The 23,957-nt window shown below is 37.6% G+C and overlaps 1 protein-coding gene across 18 annotated transcripts in view; it reads right to left on the bottom strand.

Annotated features, from left to right (window-relative positions):
- Nucleotides 1-23,957, bottom strand: part of PARD3 (par-3 family cell polarity regulator) — a 447,799-nt gene that overhangs the window by 156,104 nt on the left and 267,738 nt on the right. For 14 of the 18 annotated variants that reach the window (XM_066991514.1, XM_066991515.1, XM_066991510.1 and 11 more), the window contains 4 exons: nucleotides 23,540-23,710; nucleotides 13,146-13,296; nucleotides 5,992-6,181; nucleotides 912-1,063 (listed from right to left, as the gene is read on the bottom strand). In XM_066991514.1, coding sequence (XP_066847615.1) covers nucleotides 912-1,063; nucleotides 5,992-6,181; nucleotides 13,146-13,296; nucleotides 23,540-23,710 — 664 coding nt within the window. The remainder of the gene's footprint in view (nucleotides 1-911; nucleotides 1,064-5,991; nucleotides 6,182-13,145; nucleotides 13,297-23,539; nucleotides 23,711-23,957) is intronic. The other 4 variants (XM_066991517.1, XM_066991501.1, XM_066991504.1 and 1 more) reach the window with 1 other exon arrangement.

Here is a 23,957-nt window from a genome sequence, read left to right as displayed (position 1 = left end):
AACAAGTAACCTTCATGCAATGTCAGTCGTGTTCACATCACAGGCAGGTACAGTATGTTATTTACACGTTAGCACATCGCAACTAGTCAAGACAAGTCAATGCCACCAACCTTACTGTCCTCTGAAGAAGTTGGTGAATTAGGGATTGCAGGTAAGATACTGACAATTATTGTAAAGGAGCAAATCTGATTATAATTTATTATTCTGAGTATGGATTTTTGTGTTTAAGTACTTAAAACTCACTGTTTAAGGTTACTAGATTCCGCACTTCAGAATCTAAATTCAATACAGAAAAATAGATGGGCTGGTTAGCATTTGCTTCCTCTCAGTTGTTTTACCAGTTAAAATGGTCATAGTTGATTGCCTGTCTTAGTTGCTCCTAGTTTCAGGGCTTCTGATATGAATATAAAACTTAGATCTCAACCAGAAGTCAGACTACCTTGATTTTCTAATTCTGAAAGATTTCTTCAAAAAAACACTTACATATTTAATATCTTAATCAAAACCCACCTATAAAATAAAAACTACTAAGGGTCTTTAAGGCTAATTGAATTGTAATCATGAACTGAGAATAATTCTGTGTACCCATAACCACAGCATGGTACATTTTTACAGTTATTCTATGTGGATTGTTAAATGCACTTTTCACCTCCATTTTAATGAAGACATTCAATATTTACGTATGACTGTATATCCAGAGGGTTCTGATATTTAAATGTATGGACATTTACAAGTGGTATGAACAATACACAGGCCACTTGGACATTCATGTTAAGAATACTTTACTTCACACCAGTAGACCTTATGCACAGTATTACTGCACATAAATAATGTGTTTGGAATTACAAAATCTATATACTTACAACATGAAAATCAGGTTCAAATAAAACAATTGAAAAAATATCACTCACTACCTAGATCCATGCTTTTGGATTTTCGTGTTTTAACAAACTCCAACTGACTGGCATCTGAAAATTGCTTTGTACGCTTTTCTGACATGCTCTGGCGTCCAAAACCCTCTCGCTGGAAGGCAAGCACTGGATCAACATCTGGACTAAGAGTGCTGTAGGAAGGGAGAAAAATCATGCAAACATTTATCAAGATCACGCAACCTTTCACTCTGCAGAGAAAAGCATTTATTTAGCATGTGACTTCTACCAACAATAAAGTACACATTTTTAAATAAACCACTGCAAGAAGTCAGTTACACACACAATGGATTTGTTTCACTGCATCAAGCAATTCCAGTTAAAAAGAATAAAATAATTCACTTACGAGCTTTAAGGAAAGATGTACATATCTCATGTAAAGCTATACATATACTATCAGAATATATGACCCCAAGACAGGAATAATTTGAGAGAGAAAAAAAAATTCCTTTTTTTAATGAGAAACCAGTATATTCTCTTAATACCACCTTATCAGATTTTTCTTCATCACAAAATATATTTTGTAAAGCATACACAGAATCTATCCTGCCTGAAGCCCACAGAGACTTCCCAAAGTTCTTAATTTAAAGACTTCTATTAAAATTTTATAGCATTTCCTGATTTTAACTTGGCTATGATAGACAAACATATTTTTACTCAATACTCCACTACAGAGCAAGTATTCGCCACAATGGTTTCATCAGTAAGTTGGACTCAGATTTGGTCTCTTCTGCAGGTTTCTTGCATGACCTTGGCCTCAGAAGCTTTCTGAAGACAGATTTAATAATGTTGGTCTGATGTTGGTAGAATCATGAATGCAAGAACGCAGGCAAAATTAGTTTGATGTGCAAGCTAAACCCTAGGCTTGTAATGTGTCACCATGGCCACACCACGGAGAGAGGGAGACAGGGGGAGAGAGGGAGAGACAGAGAGAGAGAGAGAAGCAATTAAAGGACCACTGTAAGATCACTTACTGCTAATAGACCAACTGAAAGAAAATTCACACAAGGGTCTTCTCACTCCCAGAAAAGGGAAGAGCGTTAATAAGAGCCTGAAGGCAAGCCCAAAGAAGTTAGATTTCTACTTAGGTTGACACAAGGAGAAATCTAAAGCATAAATTACTGAGAAAACAAACAAACAAACAAAAAAAAAACCAACACAATAACAAACAAACACAAGTACTTTGCACCACCATTATCTATCCAGTAGGGAAAAAATCCTCAAAATTCCTCTTTCAATTGTTGCACTTGGCGATAATAAAGCTGAATATCTTGTCACTGAGATCTCTAAGCATGTCTCTCTAAATGTCATTCAAAATATTGTATACCTACATGTTACTATGCAGTATATTTCAAAATAATTATTTTCTATTTTAAGGGCCAGTTAAAATTCACATTTTATACCTAGTGAGAAACAGGAAAAGTTTCTGCAGAAATGAACTTACACTTTTAAATTATGTAATGTGAACATGCTTATGCATGCCACATACTGCAATTTATAGAAGCATCTTTGATCGAGAAACACCTGAGTACTAGGCACAACAATGAAGAGAGCTAAGGAAATGTGTCCAGAGGCATTGAGTCCTATAAATGATGAAAATCACTATCTGCATTACTAGGCAGTGTAGAAGAAATTCAGTCTAGTAGTGGCAGATTTACAAATAATAAGATATGTCCATGTGACAAGCATGTAATACTTAAATAAGAGCAGGATCAGAACTTTTTATGAATAAAGTCAATGTCAAGTGCCTTTTGACTTTAATGGGTCTGGCTCAGGCTCATAATGTTTTACATTTAATTGCAGCAACTATTTCAGAGATGTCTGCACAGTTTAGCAAGGTTTTGAAGCATATGCTTAAAAGCTCTGATGAATCAGAGCCTGAACGAAAAAATAACTATTTAGTCCTCGCATTCACACCCACAAAACAGGGAAAAAATGATCTCCACACAACTAAAAGGTAAAATGGATGAAGTCAATACATACTCCTAGCATTTACAGCAGTGCAACTTGTAGATGAATATGAACCACCTAAGTTTGAAAACACGCTCTGAGTGACTCAACTCAACACCTTTCATAATCAGATCATAAATGGCTTTCCCAAGGCCACACAGGGGTTTCTGGCTCACTAATAGTCAGCACGGGCTCTGAAGGCTAGAAAAATGTGGTTTTACTAAGTGAAAATTTTCTCTAGCAACATCTGTTAATGCAGCTCACGTTAGTTAAGGATGACCAGCTCCATCCTGCCAAACAAAATGTATCATGTGGCACTTCCTTCAAAAGGGGAGAATTTCTAACACTATTTGTTTTGGCTGCATGTTCTTTTTTTTATATGAGCTTGCTTTGATCAGCATACATAAAGCTTCTAATAAAGCTGAATATCATTTTCATGTAAATACAGCCCGCATGCATACATTCATTTGAAGTCCTGAGAACACACTGAAACTCCAAAGTTAAATAAAACTTGGAAAGGGCATTCTCATGTAGAGGATGGTGTGGTCTGACACAGCATCAGCAATCACAAATTCTGGAGATCAAATCCCAGTGTTTCAACTGCCACCATGTTTAAGGGCGTTCTCCTGCTGCCCCTATCTGTACTTAGCACCTATCTTCCACACACATTTCTTATGGGGATTATTACCGTATGTTTGCATAGTATCTGGAATACAAGAGGTGCTATTTAGCACCAAAAATTACTTACTCTCTGACATCATGAAATCCCACACCTTTTTAGAGTACAAATGTCAGAGTCCTAAATAGTGTCATCAGTTTTCGTGTTCTGGTTTATTTCTATTATTAATGATCCACAGGTGTTTTAGAAATTAGGGAACATGCAGATCACAGGAGTTTGAATACATCTATTTTGCACAAAAGTATTCAAAAGCCCCACTGAAGATCCATAACTAGAAAAGCCAGAGAGCACAGAGGAGTAACAAATACCCCTAAAAATGTCTCATTTTAATATTTTTCAACTACATTAATAGAAGACAGAAGGTGAATTTAATGCAAGTCATTAAGCATTGCCAAATGCAATTTACTATATTCTAGAATACTTAACAAATAAGGTTTCTGGAATGACAGCTGATCCTTAAAAGAATGTAACCGTCTTCTGACCCTCAATGTTATTAAAATTCCACTTATTAATCCTGTCTTATTGCCCCTTTGTTTTCATAACATTTTCATCAAGGATTAGGGAGATATTGTCAGGCTGGAAAAGCTTACATTTTCTTCTGTGATTCAGAACAGCTGCCATTCTTGTTTGGATAACCCTTCATCCATATTCTTAGTTTTACCCTTTGTGCCTTCCAGCTAAATCATACAATGCACCTTCATTTTACAAGTCTTCCCCTTCATCCATTAGCAGCAGGAAATTAATGCAACAATCTACTTCTACTGCTATTTACTTTTTTTACAAATAGAATACATTATCCTGTAAGGCGCTGTGCTCACCTACTCTTTTAACTGCAATTGTATTTGAAGACCTTTACAATTTCTTATAAAGATACAGGTTTAAAGGTTTCGAGCATGATCAATTCCACAATATCTAATCTCTATTTTCTTTACTGTAATGCTCATTTTCAAAGAAGTATATGAATAGCAAGATACGCTGCAGAAGTAAATGTAAAAGCATCTGCAGGTTTTAAATGGCCTCTTACTTTATGCTGTATTTTTTTTGCTCATATTCAGATAAAAAAAAGTCCCTCAGCAATAAGCCATTATATGCGGTCTTGAGTACTATGCTATTTAAACATCTCAGATTTTCAGCTCTAAAAGCTTTTACAGAAGACAGATAGACTTTTCAAGAGCCCAAATTACAGGTATGACTTGTCCACAAGAAGAGCTGCAACATCGAAAAAGGCAAATGAGGATGAAAAAAATTTATCGTTTTATACAATCATTAAAACTGTGTTTAAAAATACAGAGCACAATTCCCAGACATAAGAAGAAATAAACTAATATAAACCACAGAAGAAGCTGACAGGTGCATATCAGCTGACAGGTGCTATTGCTGTTTTATTAAGATATTGCTGACACATTCATAACAGGCTCGAGAGACAAGAGAAATAAGAAAATTCATATACTTCACACCATTTGTGGTAATTATCTAGCTTTAAGAAGTGGAAGTGTACAGAGGTGGGCTTTTATTTTGCTCCTACTATAGATAATTACAGGACTTGTAAATTAAATCTTAGATCTGTATTAATTGTATACTAACTAAGCAATAAACAGTATTTCTTTGCCAGGAATATAAGCAAGTCAATAATAGAAATCAATGCACTTCTCATTAAATCTCATATTAAAATGTATAAACTTAATTAGAGAATCAACCTAAGATGTAAAGAAATTATTTTTATTATGGATTAAACATATAAAGTAGAATGACTTTCAATATTTTTAAACGTGAAATTATTATAGTACACTGCCTTTGCATGATACACATCATATTATGATATAAAAGGTATCCCTTCATAATAAAGAAGTCTTAACTAATTCTTGTTGCAAAACCATTAACACTAACAGGGTAATACAAAGACCTGCCTTGTCCTCTAAATAGATTTTAAAATTACTGTATGTTATTAGGAAAATCAAGAAAATACAAAGAAGTATATTAGAAGGCTCCTAAGTACTTACAAAAATATAAAAATAGAACCTTTCTCTTACAGACATAGAGATATTTACAGTGAGAATTATAAATTAAATTTTCAAATTGGAATTTCTTCATCTTTGCTAAATTTAGCTTTTTTTTCAGCTATCTCAGTTGGTAACTAAATTAATATTAAATCTTCAAATGAGCACAGCTATATGCTGATTTGGTCTTAAAACAATTAGCAAATTTCCACAAATGGGCTTGGAGACAGCACAAAACTCCATCCAGAAGTAAAAAAGTTTAACAAATAATATGTACAGACTTCCTTCCTGAAACAGGAGCAATTACTAAAAGTCTAAAAATAGTGAAATCTAAATGTGATGGAAAAAAAAAAAAAAAAAGATTAATATTAGCAGTAGCCAAAAATTAAACTAAAGATAAAGATGTAACTGCAGTCATCTATTTTTAACTTCTTACCAGTCTGTTGACTCATTAATTGCAGCTTTAGCCCATCCACCAGCATCAACAGTGCCAAATCCAACATCATCATGGGAGCTAGATGACGACTGGTCAGAGAGATGTGGAGGGAGTACTGACAGCCTGTCATCTTCAATAATGACAGTGTCATCTTGGGGCATGTTCACTGTTGGAGACAGCTGATATTTACCTGAAAAAAAAACAAAAGGAAATAAAACAAAAATGAAAACTAAATCATCTCAGAGAGTACCTTGAATAACTTATAAACACAACCAATAAAACATCATGTCAAACAGCAATCCTACTGATAAGAGCAACGTAACACAGATAGTAACATTAGCCATGACTCACTTTGTATACATAGGCCTATGCAGAGGTCTGAAAAGTAACATACACCGCTTGTACCTGCAGCCTACTGCAAGAAGTCAGCATCTTCTCTTGCATCAAACACTTCTGAGGTAATGAAGGGAATGCGTACATAAATATTATAAACCCACTACCACTGCTTCTTTTCCAGTGATAAATATATACATATAATTGTGTTTTCCAGTATTTCAATTCATTTTGATGCATAAGTCTGTGTATCAGTTTTCAAACTGCTGAGTACAGAGTAGAAGCAACTTTTAAGCTTATAGAAAATTTTGTTACCAAAACAAACTAAACAGCCATAAAGACTACCAGAAAGAGTAACATTTTCATTGCAATGCTTTGGTCTAAGCTGAATAAATCTGTTTTCAGGATATATGCATGAGATACAGAATTGAGAGAATGGGGATTATCTATCATTATTTGGAAGACGGTAGACACACAGAATTATCACCATTTCAGTTCTTAACTCGAAATAAACAGGTTATTTCACTATTTAGAAACACTAAGCTAAAACTTGCTGTAAGGAAAAAAAAATAATTTGCAAACCTGAATTAAAATTATAGAGTTATCTTAGGCAATGGCAACGTATTAAGTGTGATTCCTTCATATGAGATGCACATATTATTATTTTTCTCTGAAAGAATCTTTAAAAATATTTTTTCCTCCTGGATCCTCCTTGCTGATCCTCATGCAAAAAAAAAAAAAAAAAAAAAAAAAAAAACTACCACTTAAAATGCTTGGTCCTAACTTTCACTACACACAATAACACAATATTATTTCTAATGAAAGATCATGACATTACATGAATTTTACTACTGGATATGTATTACTTTCTAAAACAATTAGTAAATTGTCACATCTCATGAGGGGAAAAGCCCTAGCTTAATCAACCATTACGCTGACAACAAACTTGACTATTCTGATGCACTGCAGGAATAACATACAGGAAAATTCTGATTTCCATAACATGAGCCGCTTGTATGGATACGGCAAATATTCACCCTATATTTTTACTACAGATATGACAAAGTTGTCAGACTGCATGCAATTAGGTGAAAAGTACTCCCCTCCTGTCCATTCCCCACCCACCCACCCACTTTTTTTTTTTTCCTGGAAATGTTTCAGTTACTGTTACCACTTTTTTGCAATTATAGGGAAAAAAAAAAAAAGGCACACATAAAGAGTAATTAGCTAATTACTACATAGCTAGCTAAAATCATCAGTGCACTAGATAATACATTTTGTATAGCTTTCCAAAGGGGGCAAAACTGGCTTCAAAAGAGATCTTTGAAAAAGGTGAAAGTGGCTGGAAGGAAAAGGTCCTGCATAGCAAACATCTCATCACTGTCAAAATGAAATGAATGGTTCAGTTTGCATAACAGCTGATTCTTTGCCCAGCAATAGCTTCTTTGATGGACAGGTTAATGTTTAGCGTGGTGATGTACTTCTTTCCAAACATAATGCCTACAAGATTGTTAACTCTGTAGTTAATAATGTCTCCAAAGAATTGATTGAGAAAAGGTATAACCTTACGGCATTCTGCAGATTGAACTTCCCATTTGAGAGGCTCAAGTAATTCAGTAACATTTTTAACTTTTCACTACCCTTCTTTATATCTGACAAGGGTGAAGAGTGACATTTTAATAGTTGCTTTGGAATTAAGCAGAAAACCCATCTGACATGCCTATGCTTTTCACTGCAGATGAAGCTAAAAGCAGGTGAAAGGCTTCACCTCCAGCAGATGGTTAGCCATACCTCAGCAAAAGGCTCGGTATGTCCTTTGTAGAGAGCTCAGCTGAAGTGGACAGAAAATACCCCTTGGAGAAAGCAACTCTGCAAGTTTTGTGAGAAACATTACAAGGAAACATCAAAGAAACTTCAAACCTAGTAATCATCACTATATTTGACTGATCTACAAATCTGAGACTTTACTTGAGCTGCCGACAAACCTCTCCGAAACAACAATTTTCTCTCAGGCTAGAAAAGTGCTATTAAATTTAGAATCTGAATACACTTCAAGTCCAGTTCTGCATACATTAATTCAAGTTCAGTTCTGTAGTAATATGTAGTATTGTGTACACTGCGATGAGGAAGGGAAATTCTTCCTTTCAAGTGTGTCTCACGTCAGGACAATGAGGCTCAAATTTCTTGAACAAGCTACAGAACAAAACAACCGTAGCCAGGGGACCATACCTAAGCCTAGGGTAAGAAGGGTTCCCATCTGTCTGTGCAGAAAAAGGAATCTCAGAGCTCCAATACCAAATGGATGGTCTTCAGGTCTATGAGGACTTTCAGTTTACAAGGAAAAATATGCCATAAAACAATGCTTCAAACTTGATCAAAAATGGTTTGGATCTGAATTAAGCCACCAATATAAAGTATTCCAAAACAAACAAACAAACAAACAAACAAACTGAGCATACACAATAAATAAAATGATCAGCTGGCTTTCTTCCATAGAAGCCAACTACTCCAGCTCCCAGAAGGTCCTATTAAATCTTAAACATCCTTGAAAGTCTGTTAATCTCTTTGTTAAAACAATTTGGCTCCCATACTACGCTGCACTGGGAAGACCAACTCACCCTTCTATATCTGGCCCGATTCTTGTACACAAGATGAGAAAATACTTATAGAAATAATAATAAAAGAAAATAGCGATGGTGATGATGGCAATAGCTATAAGACTTCCTACAGGAGCGATACGGAGGATTGGGCAATAAGAAAGAAATTAGAACTTCTCCAGATCTTATTTATTTTTCACTAACAGCATATTTGTCCCCAACACTAGAGTGAGTTATGGCAAAATTTCCCCCAGATAGACACATCATTTAATTTTCCAGGCTAATTAAAGGTGTGGGATTGGGAATAGATGCATGAGGAATGTCTAAGGACATAAATGTCTCCACAATATCCAGGCTTTGGATCTCCAGAGAGTACTCTGAACTGTCAAGACTGTAGTAGACCACCATGTTCAGCACAGATTCACGGCTGGGGAACTGCATTATGCTTGTAAAGGGTTATGTTCATTTCATCGGCACAAACACTCTACATCTCTAGCTTTTTTTTATTATTTTTTAGTGCTTCCTCCTGATTCCTATCCTGACGATAGCAATTATTTGTGCAGAGAACAAAGTACTTCCTGTTGTGCAGTAACTATCATTTTTTACCAAGTTCTGGAGGATACTTCAGGATGAAAAGCCGATTCAATGCAAGCCATTGTTATTTTGTGTAACCTCTGAAAAATAACTCTGTTTAGTCAGTGCTAGCAACAAAACCCACTATGTTCGTAAAAAAAAAATACCAGCAACTGGAAGAAAGAGATGAAAGAGGACTTTGTACTAAACTGTATTTTGAATAAGAATAATTTATATAGACAGCAGCTATGTATTTGCGTATTGCAAAACTCAGGAGCATAATGGATTCTATGCAAGAATGGTGTATCAGAAGGAAAGACTTGAATTTTTAATCACAGAGACAAGCAAACTAGCATAACAGTTATTTCAAATGTACTACCATCATGCAACCTGAAAGCATTAAAAATGAATAAATAAACCTAAGGGTTTACCATAGGTGTCTAATTCTTAGAAGAGAGTATCTGCATTGTATCATTCTCTGAACACAGAAAACCATTCTGTACATACAAAAATATCATTCCCTGAATATAAAGAGGTATCACCTCTCTTCTTCATCAAAAAAAAACAGTTAAATAAATATCAAGTGAAGAAGCATAAGAAAATCTATAAATTTATAGCAATAATCTTCTAGAGATGTAGATCAACATAACAATCATCCGAAAAATTAAAAGATTTGTGCTGCCTTTCTCCAGTAAGCAAATATTACTTTACATAACTCAAATGGCATTCTAAAATGGGTATTTCATTCCCACTCTCACAGCAAGGCTCTGACAAGCAGTTCTGCTGTCAGTTATAGGTTGAAAGAGTAAAGCAAACCGTTTTAAATACCTTCCCTGAAAATTACATTAGGTATATTTAAAAGAAACAAAACTCATTTAAAAGTTTTGTTCCAACTTTAAGCAATGACCGAGGAGAGCAGGAATTTTCCAGACCTTAAGACTATCACTTTTGAATAGTTGAGCTTGGGAAAGAAAGCACTCAAAATGCATCAGTTTTATCAAATAGCAAAGGAATCGGAAAGCCACAGTACTTAGCACATGAAATCAAACTGGGATTTTTGCTTGCCGCAAAGTACCAAGAGTTTGCATAGTTAACTCTATTGAGGGCTGAATAAAAAGACACCAAGTGATTCAGAGAGCCCCGAAGTCAGATGGCTCCTCAATACCAGGAGAGCACTCGGGGGAATCAGCACTACAAAAAGTGCTATAAAAGCACTCCTTTTTGCTTCTTTTCATGGTCAGAACCAGGATGGGGAGGGCCAGGCCCCTGGACTTACTCAGCCAGACTATTCCTCTAACTGATCCTTGCTTTTAGGCCAACTTTCAAGAGAGGAGGAAAACTTTTGAAGAGTCACGGAACACTGCCTTCTCAGGAGAATAAAGGGAGTTGTGAGTTTTCTCCTTATGCATGCTAGTCCAGCAAGTCCACCGGATAATAAAGGAGCCTTACAAACTGTAGCTACCTGAACCAAACAATCTGTATACGCCTCTGCCAACAGGTAACAGTGCTGCTCTGTTGTACAGCACTGCAACAAAACATGCGTGCAATAACATCACAAAAGACTGTAAACACTGTGGCTTTAATGTAGTGGGTTTCTGATTCATTCAGAAAAATTAGCATATTAGAAAACTGACCGCTATCTGAAAACTGGCTTTAAACATGACAGCTTTGTAAAGCCGACATGACTGCAGAAGGGAATGACGCAGTTCTGGCAAAACCAGTTTTCAGTTACAGCAGACCACATTTACTATGAGATGCAGGCACGATTTGATCTTTCATGTGCTTCCAACTAAAGCATCAATGGATTTAAGTCACAACCTATTCAAAACCAACTTTCTACATGGTTCCCAGTCTCTGAAAACAATAAATAAAGAATGAAACAGAGGAAATCGAGCCATATATTTCAGATTATAGAGCTAATACAAAATGCAGGATAAATTTTTTACCCCTATCCGTATGTTGCAGAGGTATCCAAAAGCACTCGATTTTAAAGGCTTTGGAAAGACTTTTGGTCTTTTGTTGAAACATATGTTATTGGCTACCACTAAAGGGGTGACACTAGACTGATGAAGCACTGGTTTGATTCGGCATGGCAAGTTGGGTGTTGCTTTGATGGGGCAGTACACTGCATTGCCTGATGCACGTACACGCAGACTCTCTCAGGGTTTCTTCTCCCATCACTGGACAAGGTGTTTAAGCGCTAACTCCTTAATGCTTATAGGAGTTGGACTTGTAAATCCTCTCCAACACTGATGGGAAAAGCAGAAGGCAGTGCTTTGAATATATTTTATCTAAAGCCCTAACACCACAAGAGCCAGTCTCTTAGGAAAAGTAGTGCTAAAGACTTCAGATTATTTTACCGTTCCTTAATTTTTTCAACAAATATGTAGTTTTTTAAAAATGTTATCTTTAATAGCATATGTCTTTGGGTGAAAATGTTTCATGCTCCAGTGATTCTCAGGTACACTATTATTCTTCGAGCTTCCAAGAGATATAATGCAATAGAACAGAATGTGATTTGTTTCTAATTACTGTTGTCCAGATGTACTAAAGAAGACAAAAGACCTAAGTGATGAAGTATTTTAAATAGCAAATTTGTGGATTTTTAAGGAGTTTAATGTTATTCTGCTACTGCAAACATAAAACCAACCCCAAATTAAAAAATAAAAATAAAAATAATTAAAACAACAACCCCAAGATATAGTGAAAGATATATACAAACTGTTGACTGGAAAAAATGTAGACGTTCATTTTTCTAAGGCTGAAAATCAACCTTAAGTAATTCCAAACTAAATTCACTGTTGCTTTATATCCAGTTTGTAGCAGCATCTTCTAACGTAATCTGTGTGTCAAGCACACTAAAAAAAAAGTCAAAGATTTAATGGCCATTTTTTATGTTCATAACTTGCAGCTCAAGCAAGCAATCGTAACATCTTATGTCAAGTGCTATTTTAATCAAACTGCCTTTTGTGTTTTAAATTTGAAGATCTTTTCAGACTAACTCCATCGTAGTCAGTAAATGCAACCACTCCTGTGGCAAGAAAAGTCTTTATTAGCTAGCTCTGTACGCAAGAAACTGAATTGCTGCGGAACAACCACTAATAACCTCATTATCCGCTGGGGCCATGAAGACAGAATTTGCACAAAGGATGCTTAAAATTAGTTATAAGGTTTTAAAATTGGTGTCCTGTGAATAAAAGAATTCAAACAAATTAATGAAATACCCTAATAAGCATAAATGGGTACAAGTTACCTTGTTTATTTCTGTATGACTGACATGGAGGAGAACAACTGCTGAAATTAATTATAAATTCCTTATAGAAAGTGATGACTTTTCCTCTGAACGAAGCTAGAAACTAGACCAACCAATAACTTCTTGTCCCAGATCAGACACTGAAAAACCACGTTAAGTGTTCCTGTGATTTGTTCTATGACCTACCATGGGATAAGAAATTCACTTTATGAATCCTTTTATTAGCTTTCTTTCTCACATTATGTATCCAGAAGGCTTGCTTGGAACAATTTTAAGGCATTTTTTAATTTGGTCAGTACAAACCTCCATGTTCCCCGACTCCCACACAAATATTGCATTAGTCACCCTTCCATGGATCCCACAAGAGATGAAAACAAGGCATGATTAGTGGAACTCACCCATGATCCTGCTCAGCGCTGCATTCCTCGTGGGCGACTCGCTGAGCCCCTCGATCCCGCTGTACAGGGAATGGGAAATCCTGCGCTCCCTGTCGTCCAGCAGCGTCTCTATGGGCAGCTCTGGCCCTGAGGGGCTCCCAGGTGACTCCAACTGCACAGAGAGAGGAAAATTAGCGCTGAAAGTCCATTTAGCAGCATGGGGGAACTCTAACAACTTGCCTAAGGCCTAGACCTGTCTGGGCACCAAATGAGCTAGAACTTCTCACCCTGGACAAATATAATTTGCAGTGACAGCTCTGCTTAATGACCAACTTTGTAAGCCACTTTGCTCTGCACCTCCTACGGCGCCCTGTCAAATTTCAAATACTTCAGCAGAAAATTGGTTAAAAAAAATAATCAACAAACCGCATTGCATTTTGGTGTCTCTTTGTTACAGAATTTCTTAAGCAGACAGTTTGGGCTTTTTTAGTGTTATGAGGCAGACAGCTGGGCCATCTTTCCCACCCTGACAGCCTGTCAGAACAAGACTCCTGTCAGGGGCACAGAGCACGAACTCCTTTTGGAATTGGGCTGCTGGCGCTCTTTGAAGAGGCACAATTTGCTTTCAAATGTAATCATCATGGAAACCCCCATGAAACTCCATCACACATATTAGCAACCAATACACAAACATTGACACCTTTTACTTAGGGGAAAGGGGGGGGGGGGGGTGTGTAGAATGAAAGAAAAGTCAGGCTTCACATTACATTTTAATATTTTTTTTTTCTATTTGTGATGAGTTCTTTGCTCTGCCTTTCCTGGCCACAGTGTATGGAGACCTCACATGCTTCGTTCAGCCTGATCCCTGGCACTGCTGCGGCATGCTGCCAGAGCAACAAAAATCACAACTGGCAAGCCCTCGGCTGCCTGACCCTACTGGGGAAGCCGGTCCCTGCCCTCCAGGACCCCCAGCAGACCTCCATGGGGCATTAAGAGCCAGATGAAGTAGGTGGTGGAGGAATGGATGGAGACAGCCTGCTTGGCACAGGGGAGAAGTTGGCGTGTGTGGCCTTTTCCCCGTCCCAGCTGCCTTCCATCAGAAGGCTCCTTCCCCTGTCCGACTTCCCAGCTCAGCCTTTGTTTGCAGAACCTGGTCGTCCCTTTTTATTCTGCGTGTGCCTCTCAGATTTTTCCAAAAGAGAGGAAATACTGTCTTTTCCTCAGTGAGCCAGAGAGATATCAGTGGAAAGCAGAACCCGTGCACGGCAAAGAAAGAAAACAATCTGACACCACCTCGCTGGGTTTAGACACCCCATTAGCTACGGGTGCTGCCAGTGTAGCTCCTCGGAGCAGGGTGAACAAACAAACGCCTGCGCTCGTCCGTCAACTCAGAGCTTGTTTGTCAGCAGCCAGTAACCAGCTGGGGAGATACAAGGCCTCGTGCTCCATCACCCAGCCCCTCACCATCCAGCCCTCCCACCTGCCGGGCTCTCAGCCCTCCTGAGCTCCAGCACCCTTCTGCTGCCTTGCTACTGCTTCCGCATGAGCTCCCCTGAGAGCGTGAAACCAACTAAGTGGCATGAACAGAATCCAGCTCTATTAAATATAATAATAATAAAGAAATGTAAAAAATAGATTTGTTTTTCACGGTAATTGTATGAACTCACACATCAAAGTATTACCTGTTTTCACCAACACATCTTTTCATTTTGATGTGCAAAGTTAAATCTCAAGAACAATATGCCTACACAACTCCCACAGCACATATTTTATATGTACTGAAATCCAGCAGGGACCAGATACTGCAAGGCATCGAGCACGCTGCAAACTCTTTGAAGCCACAGGGAATGCTTATTTCACTGGGCTGGTCTCCGAGCAAGCACAAACGGAGTAGTTCATAGCTTCCCGAATTATAATAACAACTAACATGTTTGTTGTGTGTTTTTTTCTTTAAACAGCTGCCCGTTATTAATCACTCTGCCCGCAATTCCCAGATGACTAAGAAGTGTATGCCATGAAAGATTTCTAAAAAATCTGCTCGGAGGGCTACAAAGCCCTCAACCACAGTCTTCAGAGGGTGGCTTTGAAGTCAGCCCGATGGACGAACAACTTTTGACATTTGGCTGCTGGCGGGCGGCCAGGGCCACAGCGCGGGCGGAGATTTGCAAAATGCCGCATGCCAGAGTCACTGAGACCACAATCGGAGGTCGCGGAGCCTGTAAAAATTATTATTTCTGTTCAAAGCCATCATCTGTTTAATATAAATGAGATATTTAATGAAGTTCCAAATTGCAGACTTATCTTTCCCAGTTTGATAAGCACTGGGGAGATTTACTGCATCGGAGGGTCAACACAATTACAATTGGAGGCACGTCAAGCTGCAGGAGAATAATAAACTTGCAGTGCAAGTGAATTAGACTCAATAAGGTTTAAATTGTGAAATGAGGATTTGTTTTATTAGTTTTTTTAAATTGCAGATTACAACTGACAGCTTTACTGAAAAGTAAATTAAACAATATTTGTAGCTTCTGTTATAAAGAAATCTAAGGCAAATTAAAAAAATAGAAATGCTAAATTTTGAAACATTAATAAAAAAAGTACAGAAACATTAGACTATTTGAGAGCCTAAATTTGCATAGTAAATGTATTAAATGCTAAACTAACCTTTATTTCACTGCCTTTAAATAAGGTGTGAAAATATCAAAGTGCTTTGGGGTTTCTTCTCCCAGTGCTATATTGATGACTTTATGTAACAAGTGTCCAGCTTTTAGTGAGCCATATCACGCAGCCCTTGTTCGTGTGACAACCCATCAAATTTCAAACTCGTTTGTAGGAAGGTCTCAAGAGATTTTTAGAAAGATACTGACAAGAGGAAAGCTCAGAACCAGAGAAATGTATAGAAATTTACACCTCATAAACTAGGGAAGTACAGGGTAAATAAAAGAAATAGCAGGAGTGCTGTGTTCAAATGGCTGCGTTTTGTAAAGTGAATCATGTGTTTTATCATTTTCATAGGGAAAACTTTTTCCATTTCTAATTAGCATCTCAAAAAGATGTGTTTAAACAAAGGCATAGCCAGCCAACTACAAAAACATTTTACAAAAGATACAATGCCTTTTATAAAATAACAAAAAATAGACAGAAATTACACAAGTGACTTTCACTCACACACACACACAAAAAAAACTTTTCCTTTAACTGCCAACAGAAAGTTTATGCAAGAAAAAAATACATTTAATTTGGAAATTGTGCTGTGGGAAGACAAAGAGATCGACAGTCCAAAGCAGGATTACAGTTGAAATAAAGAGCTGCTCTTCCTGATGCATTTCTATTAAAGAGCTTGAATTATACATTCCAGTTTCTTTCCTTAGCTGATATCGATGTTATCCAGTATAATTTAATTTGATTAACTGATAAGGAGTAGGTAATATAAACAAAGATGTATGAATTCCTGACCTTCATTAAAGGCCTGGCTAGGAAAGCAAGCCATGCAGCAACTGGCCCTCTGTTCTTCATACCAATAGCCAGCCACCCCAAGCAGCAGTACTGCTTGGAATGAGAATTCAGAGTCAAGGACTTGCTGAGGTTGGACAGCACCTCTGCACACCATCCAGTCCAACGTCTTGCTCAAACCTTGTCAGCGAGGGCGGGTTGCCCAGGGCCTTTTCCAGCTAGGTTTTGAATACCTCCAAGGATGGAGACTCTTTAGGCAATCTGAGCCAGAGCTTGACCACTCCCCCCGCAGAAGAGTTTCTTCTTATGTTTAAACAGATTTCAGTTTATGCCCATAGCCTCTTATCCTGGCACTGGGTAGCACTGAGAAGAGTCTGGAAGAGACTTCTTTACTGACTCTGTCAGGGATTTACAGACGCTGCTAAGATCCCCCTGAGCCTCCTCATCTCTACACTGAACAGAGAGAGTTTCCTCTCTGGGTCCTAGCCCTGATCTGTAATAAATGATCATATTAGTCAAAATACAAGAAAACCTTACATACTACAGATTGCCTATAGCTCCTTTTCTCTCCATTCTCTAAATATAAAAATAGAAACATTTTTTTCTTTCCTTTCCTTTTTTTTTCTTTTAAATAAAAAAGGTCTCCACCCTGGCCTTTTGTCATTCAGATAAGAACCAGCTGTTTGCTAAAGCACTATCTGTACTAACTAGACCAGCTGCTGCTTATCTAGATGATAAAAGGACAACTAATGTGGTCCTTTTTACTTAAACACCACCATCCATTCTAACTGAAGTTATGCACATAAATATGAAAAAAGTTTATACACAAGAACATTGCCAAAATATTCAAAGCATAAACAAACTTCTTCTTTTCTTTTTTTTTTTTCTTTTTTTTAAGGAAACAATAATCATACTCTCTTTTTCCTTTAGAAAGTATATTATCCAAATACTGGCATGCAAGCGTTATGGATTCTAAAGAAGCCAGTATACAAATTTGCTATTTACTGCACTGCAACCAGGGTACTGAAGCTTTGTGTCACACAGAATTATTCTCCAAGCTTTCTTCTTCCTTTCTCATCAGTGTACTGTGGCTAATATGTCCAAAATGCTTCAGCTTCCTTTTTCAACAGAGATAATTTTACAATAATACTACCAATATTAACTATGATTTGGGATACGACATTAGGGAGAAACTTTTCAAGATGGAAAAGCGTAGGTAATAGCCAGTAAAAGGTCAGTTTTGACTTATATGCACTATCATGCACTATTAAATGTATAATTACCACTGTATTTCTAAGAAATATTGCATTCGTGTTCTGATAATGCTAAAAGGCAAGCAGAGGACACAGAGCGCTTTCAGAATGGTGGGAAGGAACTCATGCACCTTTGCAGAAAGTAGTTAGGTGGTAGATTACTGGGTATGAGGAAGAACCTGGGCCAAGAGGGGATCTTGGACAGACCCAGGAGTCTGACTTTCTGGATAAAATGGTGGGCTCTGTAATAAACAGAAAGCTCACTGAGCATGACAGACAGAGGTCTGTGGGGAGGCACCGCTGCTCTGTCAGAGGAAATCCTACCTCACTGACATGCTAAAGTTGCACAAAGATGCCAGTAAGTTCTCCAGGCTCTCTCAGGCAATAAACAAGACATAAAATATTTGCATTTTCAAAAAGCCTTTCCCAAAGCTTCATATCAAAACTAATTTTTCATGGCACTGGACTACGTTTTCATTTTCCAGATCAAAAGCTGGCTAACGGATAGGAAACATAAATCAATCTTCAGGATGGAGAGGAGTCAGCTGTAAGTTCCCCCACGGATCAGGGTTGGAAACAGCTTAGGCTGATGAGCAGCTTTACCAATGACCTAGAGAAGGGAGTGAACAGTAAAATCAGTTTTTGGAGAAGATACTAAAGTCTTTTTGACAGTTAAATGAACTCCAGAAGGACTTCACAAAACTAATCCAGTGAGGACAAACAAACAAACAAACATAGCATATGAATTTCAAAGTAAGTAATGCATCAAGGGAAAAATGATGCTGAATGTTTTATATGTCCACAGACACAGGAAAAGAATAGATGTTCGCTTGTTTCCTTTCTTTTACAATGAAACCACTCACTCGAACATTCTCGCACTGATCTGCAGGTCAATTTACTTATACGGTTGATAAGGGCCTTGTATGGGCTGGATTCATGACTTTCTCCACTTTGTGGTATGCTCTGTTTTCGACTGGAGCAAAGATGAACAGACAGACAGAAATTTGGGGGTCTGCAAGTCGTTCGCAAATCTTTTTTTCAGGCAAGTTTGGCAAGACATTATTTCTGTCAAGAAAGTGAGATAGACAAGAAAAACCCATGAAATCTCTCATTTTGAGGAAAATGGTGATGTGCTCTCTCTTAATGGCAGACAAGCGCTGACTGCGTGTGACATGAACAGAGTGCAGACAAGCAATCTGTGCCTGTAAGCTGTCCAGGTTGCAGGACTGAAAAGAGCAGGATTCCAAAAGTAACAATTACCTTTATTTTCTTGAATCAGCACATACTGCCACCAGCTGCACTGATCTGGCTGACAGTTGTGCCTAAGCGCTGCGTATGCATTACGGTGGTAGAGCCGGCAGCTGTTTGCCCATACAGGCTAATCATAATAATATCACTAATTAACTGAACACACTGCAAGGAGGCTCCAGTGCTTCTCCTTAAATCTTAAGCTCCTCAGTAATTAAAAAAATGTCAACCCTGAGTTAAAGATCCAAAAAAGCTGATGGCCGCATCCTGTGAAAACTGACCTGTTACACACTGGCCATATGGGATTATCAAGTCAATACCATTGTTATTCTTCCTGTTTTTGCCACCATCTGCACAACTTTGGAAATATAACTTAAAGTCTCCCTGCTTATATCGTAAAATGTTGAAGAGTCAACACAAAATGCTAATCACAGAGGGCAAGGCTGAAAGCTGTAAACATAGATTGGAACAGCGTATTTAACTTTTCTGAAAGGGGGCGGACAGAACCTTAGATATATACAAAGCCTGAGCTAAATGTTAGAAAAATGTTTTTGTTGCGCTAATCTAACAACATCCATCATATGCTCACTGTGTGATTTGGTCTGGAGTGGCTGAGATATTAAACAAAGCTTTGTGAGGTTTACACTAGTGTAGTCACAGAGTCAATGTTATTACTGTACTCTATGTAGAAGCAATGCGAACAGGAGAACAACTCTAACACTCAGCCTTGGCTTGGAGTTCATTCATAACTACCACTTGCTCCATGCTTTTATCAATATTTACTACAAGATAATTCACTTGAAAACCTGGATGGGTTATACTCTGTCTCCTGGTGAGTCAATGAAAATCCTTTTGACAGGCAACCCTTCAGTCCAGGAAAACCACAACAGCATAAAAATGCTTTTTACCTTCTGGGAAGTTTGTGGTCTCTTCTGAGTTTACAGTTATGTCAGAACTGATGATGTAAATGATCTCCTCACTACCTCTCTGAAGACAGGATAATACTCCTATGGTGTTTTTATGTGTGCTGTTATTGTTACTGTAAATGCTTTGGAAGCTGAGTCTATAACATGGGAACTGGTGAGGCTGCATGAGAATAATGCTTGCACAAAAAAGGAGTATCAGAGGTGACATCACTACATTTTGAAACAGTTTTATGTTCAGGTAAACTATGGAAGCCTAAGACTACTTTTTGATGAAAAAAAAAATAGCTCCTTTGCAGCAGAAGGGAGGCAAACGCCCCTGCCTTTCTAAACCAACACCTAGGGATGGAGCCATCCTCCATTATAGACAAGAGCCTAAACATGAAAAGGATCACAAACACATGAAAATTCTGGCCTGAACAGAAATCCAAAAGAATGGCACTGTCACACCAATTCTCTCCCCCACACAATGCTTAGGGCTGATTATGAAAATGAATATTAACAATTAAAGAACAGTATTCATACTACTTCCTTAGAATCCAGTTCAAACTCTATTTCACTGAAGAGAAAAGATGAGTTGCAGTTGCTTATCTATCTCAAAAGAATTCAGTTTCATTTTGCAAATGTGAAAACAATTACTGGACTTGAAGCCAGAGGGGGGGAGAAGACAAGTAGAGCATTCTTTTATTCTTTTTTTTTTTTTTCCCTTGCCGGTGTTTTTTAGCAGCCAGACAGCAAATGTTTTTATCATCCAGACACTAAGCATAATTCTTTTTTGCATTGGCACTATCACCCCTTGTACAGATTCCACAGGCTAAATTCCCCTTCAGAGACATTTGAGGCTGTTTCGGAGCAAGGCAAGGAATTCCAGGAGGCAGAAGCCTGACCATGGCCTGCGGTGTGGGATTGACCATGTCACTGGAATGGAATAAACAATTCTGTTGACTATGCACCAAGGGGAATGTAATCAGGCTCTATTCCACTAAAACCTTGAATCAACACAGGAAAGGAATCAATTGAACGGGATCCTTGTTTTTGTTATTTTATGGTGACACGTTTGGAGAACCAAAAGTGAGGCAAGGCATATGAAATATCAGGGAAAATAAAAGAGTTGTCAAAAGGCAAACATTTTGTTTTGTCTTTGAGCAAAAACAATAAAAACCCATTTCTGAGGAACAAGCTGGTAAAACGTATGATAGGGTCTGCCCTTATGAAGCTTTTACTTTTAGTCTGCAAGCTCATGAACTTTCTGCCAGTCAGATGTCATGTATTTTTGGATCTACTACTAAAAATCTTGGCTGAGACCGTATACTTCTCTGGTAGCAGATACAAGAATATTCTAAGGGGACACCTATGTACCAGTGTGTCTAAGAAATCAAAGTTGCTGAAATAAGCATAATTTAGCTACTGCTGCCAGACACGGCCAATATCTTACGCTCCATGGGAAAGCGACCATCACTGGAAGGCTCAGTCATGTAGTGCTGCTCTCCAGCTAGGTACCAGCCCACACACCCGTTATCTGGGGGTTGAACTGCCTGAATACTCTATTCATATGTGGTATTCATGTAATATGCATAAATAATATTACCACAGTTTTATGTCCATGCAACTTGTGCTTTCATCAAATTAAGATATGCAAAGAGTATTGACACTGTACTTCCTTTGGCTGAATATGATGACAGCAAGAATTCCTGAGAAAAAAATGTTACCAAAAAATTGTTTCGTAAAAATGATCATTGTACCAAACAACCGAATATCGCCACTTCCCAAATCATTATGGCTCATCTCACTAACTTATTAAGGTGTTAGGAAATGCACAAACCCCCCCAAAGCAGGCCCAGACAAACACAGCTTCCCGCGCTGCTCCTGATACACATCCATTCCAGTGTATCTAGATCTGGTTCTAACATCACTTCCTACATCTCAGAGCACATGCACTGTAGACCAAGCTGTGCCACTTTTGCCATGTGATTTCTGCAAAATAAGTTTGTAAATGTCAAACAGGTGTAGGGCAACAAACTATTCTTGATGTGAATGAGCATCAATTGTAATGGATTTAAGGAACAATGTCTTTGGTTCATCATTGCTGGATTTGCTCCAATTGTGTTCACAAACACTGTCTTAATACATTTGCTCTAGAAGACTTTTATTAAGAGAAGAGTGAACACCTTCCATAACCTTTCTGAAACAAACAAACAAACAAACCAAACCAAAACAACCTAAAATATTTCATCCTATGTAGAAACATATAAAATACACCTGAAATTAGGTAGAAATAAGAAACAGTCTACAAACTATAGTCTACACTCTCTGGGTCCAAGTTCAGAATTCTTGCTAAATCTTTACCAAATATTAAAAGGCCAGAATTATTTCAATACCAGGTGAGAATCCATGTGCCTCCAAACCGGCTTTCCAGCACTGTGTGTACACATATTAAAGCTGTGTATAAGCAATCAAGAAGAGCTTAATACTTTCAGAAAGACTAGCGTCTTTTTCAAACAAGATTTTATAAGAAGGTACAAACTGGATTTTTTTAAGATCAATTTTATGCATTAAAAAATAAACCATGCCCTTTCTCCCTAGGTAGGATCGGGGGAAACCCCTAAACCCATTTGTGCACATCATTTTCTGAAGCATGATACTCAAGAAAAAAATATTCCAGGTGAGACCTTGCTGGTGTTAGCAAGCGTGAAAGAATGACTTTTGGTTGTCTTAAGAACAGATGCCTCCCTGACCTCCCATTCAGCTGCACACTATTTAACACAGTGCATTTCTCCAATGTATCAAAACCATTTTGAAGTCTAACTCTATCCTCCACAGTATCTGCAGTCCTTCTCAGTATCACATGTCCACATATTTCTACTAGAGAGCATTATTTACATTAATCTAGAAGATAAACTATTACAAATCATGAAAACATTTCAAAACATCAACACATTAACACAGTACTGGAGGAGACAGAAGCTGCAAACAATATCAGAAAAAGAATCACTACTTAGCCCTGAATTCAGTATTTCATACTTCCCTGCAACAAAGGCCAAGCCACAACATATTGAAAATCAGAAATAACAGAATTATTTGCATCAAGTTTTATAGAATCTTTACACAGAACTTTTAATTGCTTAGATAAAATATAGTAATGAAATATGAGTTCTACTCTTAATTAAAAAAAATTGAAAGCGACAAAGGAGCAAGTCAGTTAACACCAAGTCTATAAATGAAAGATTCAATAGACCTACATAAAAACCTCTGAAGAACAAAAATCACATAAGCAGTGGGATCCAATTACAAAATCAATATAGCTTTATTCAGTGTATCCTGTTATTCATTGATGAAAATACTCAAAAGAAAAACTTTATTGATCCGGTAATAAGGTTAGCATGTCTAACACTGAATTTCAGATCATTTTGTAATTCTCTCTTTCTTTAGTTCCTCAAATATTATTTTCCTACTCTCAGAGGAAACATGACATCTCTTATAAACACAAATACCTTTGAAGAAGTTAAAACTCCCAATTCCAATATCAAAAGTGTATTACCTCATTGCATTTACTTATTCGCCTCGCCACAATAAGCTGAATCATTCCTCGTTTGTTTCCTTCAGTGGACATGGACCTTCGTAAGGTTTCCATAGCATCTTGATTTGTTTTGCCCAATAACGATTCTCCATTTACCGCTATTAGTTGATCATTCACTCGAAGCCTGCCATCCTGGAAATTGAAAGGTTATATAGCCAGTTACACAAAACCCTCTATGAAAGAAGTGTAGTCTTCTGGAGAGAGGGGGAAGAAAACAACCAAAGAAAAATAATCAAATAACTATACTTAGTCCTAATAGTTTATAGCCATATGCACACTGGTGCAATAGCTTCTATTACAAGCATTGTAGGAAATATCTATTCCAATCATCTATAGATTTGTACTTAAAGCTATTATCATAATCTGCACAAATAGCACA

The sequence above is a fragment of the Anser cygnoides genome, chromosome 2, assembly GCF_040182565.1.
Source record: "Anser cygnoides isolate HZ-2024a breed goose chromosome 2, Taihu_goose_T2T_genome, whole genome shotgun sequence".
NCBI classification, from domain to species: Eukaryota; Metazoa; Chordata; class Aves; order Anseriformes; family Anatidae; genus Anser; species Anser cygnoides.
This window is presented reverse-complemented; position numbering and strand designations above follow the sequence as displayed.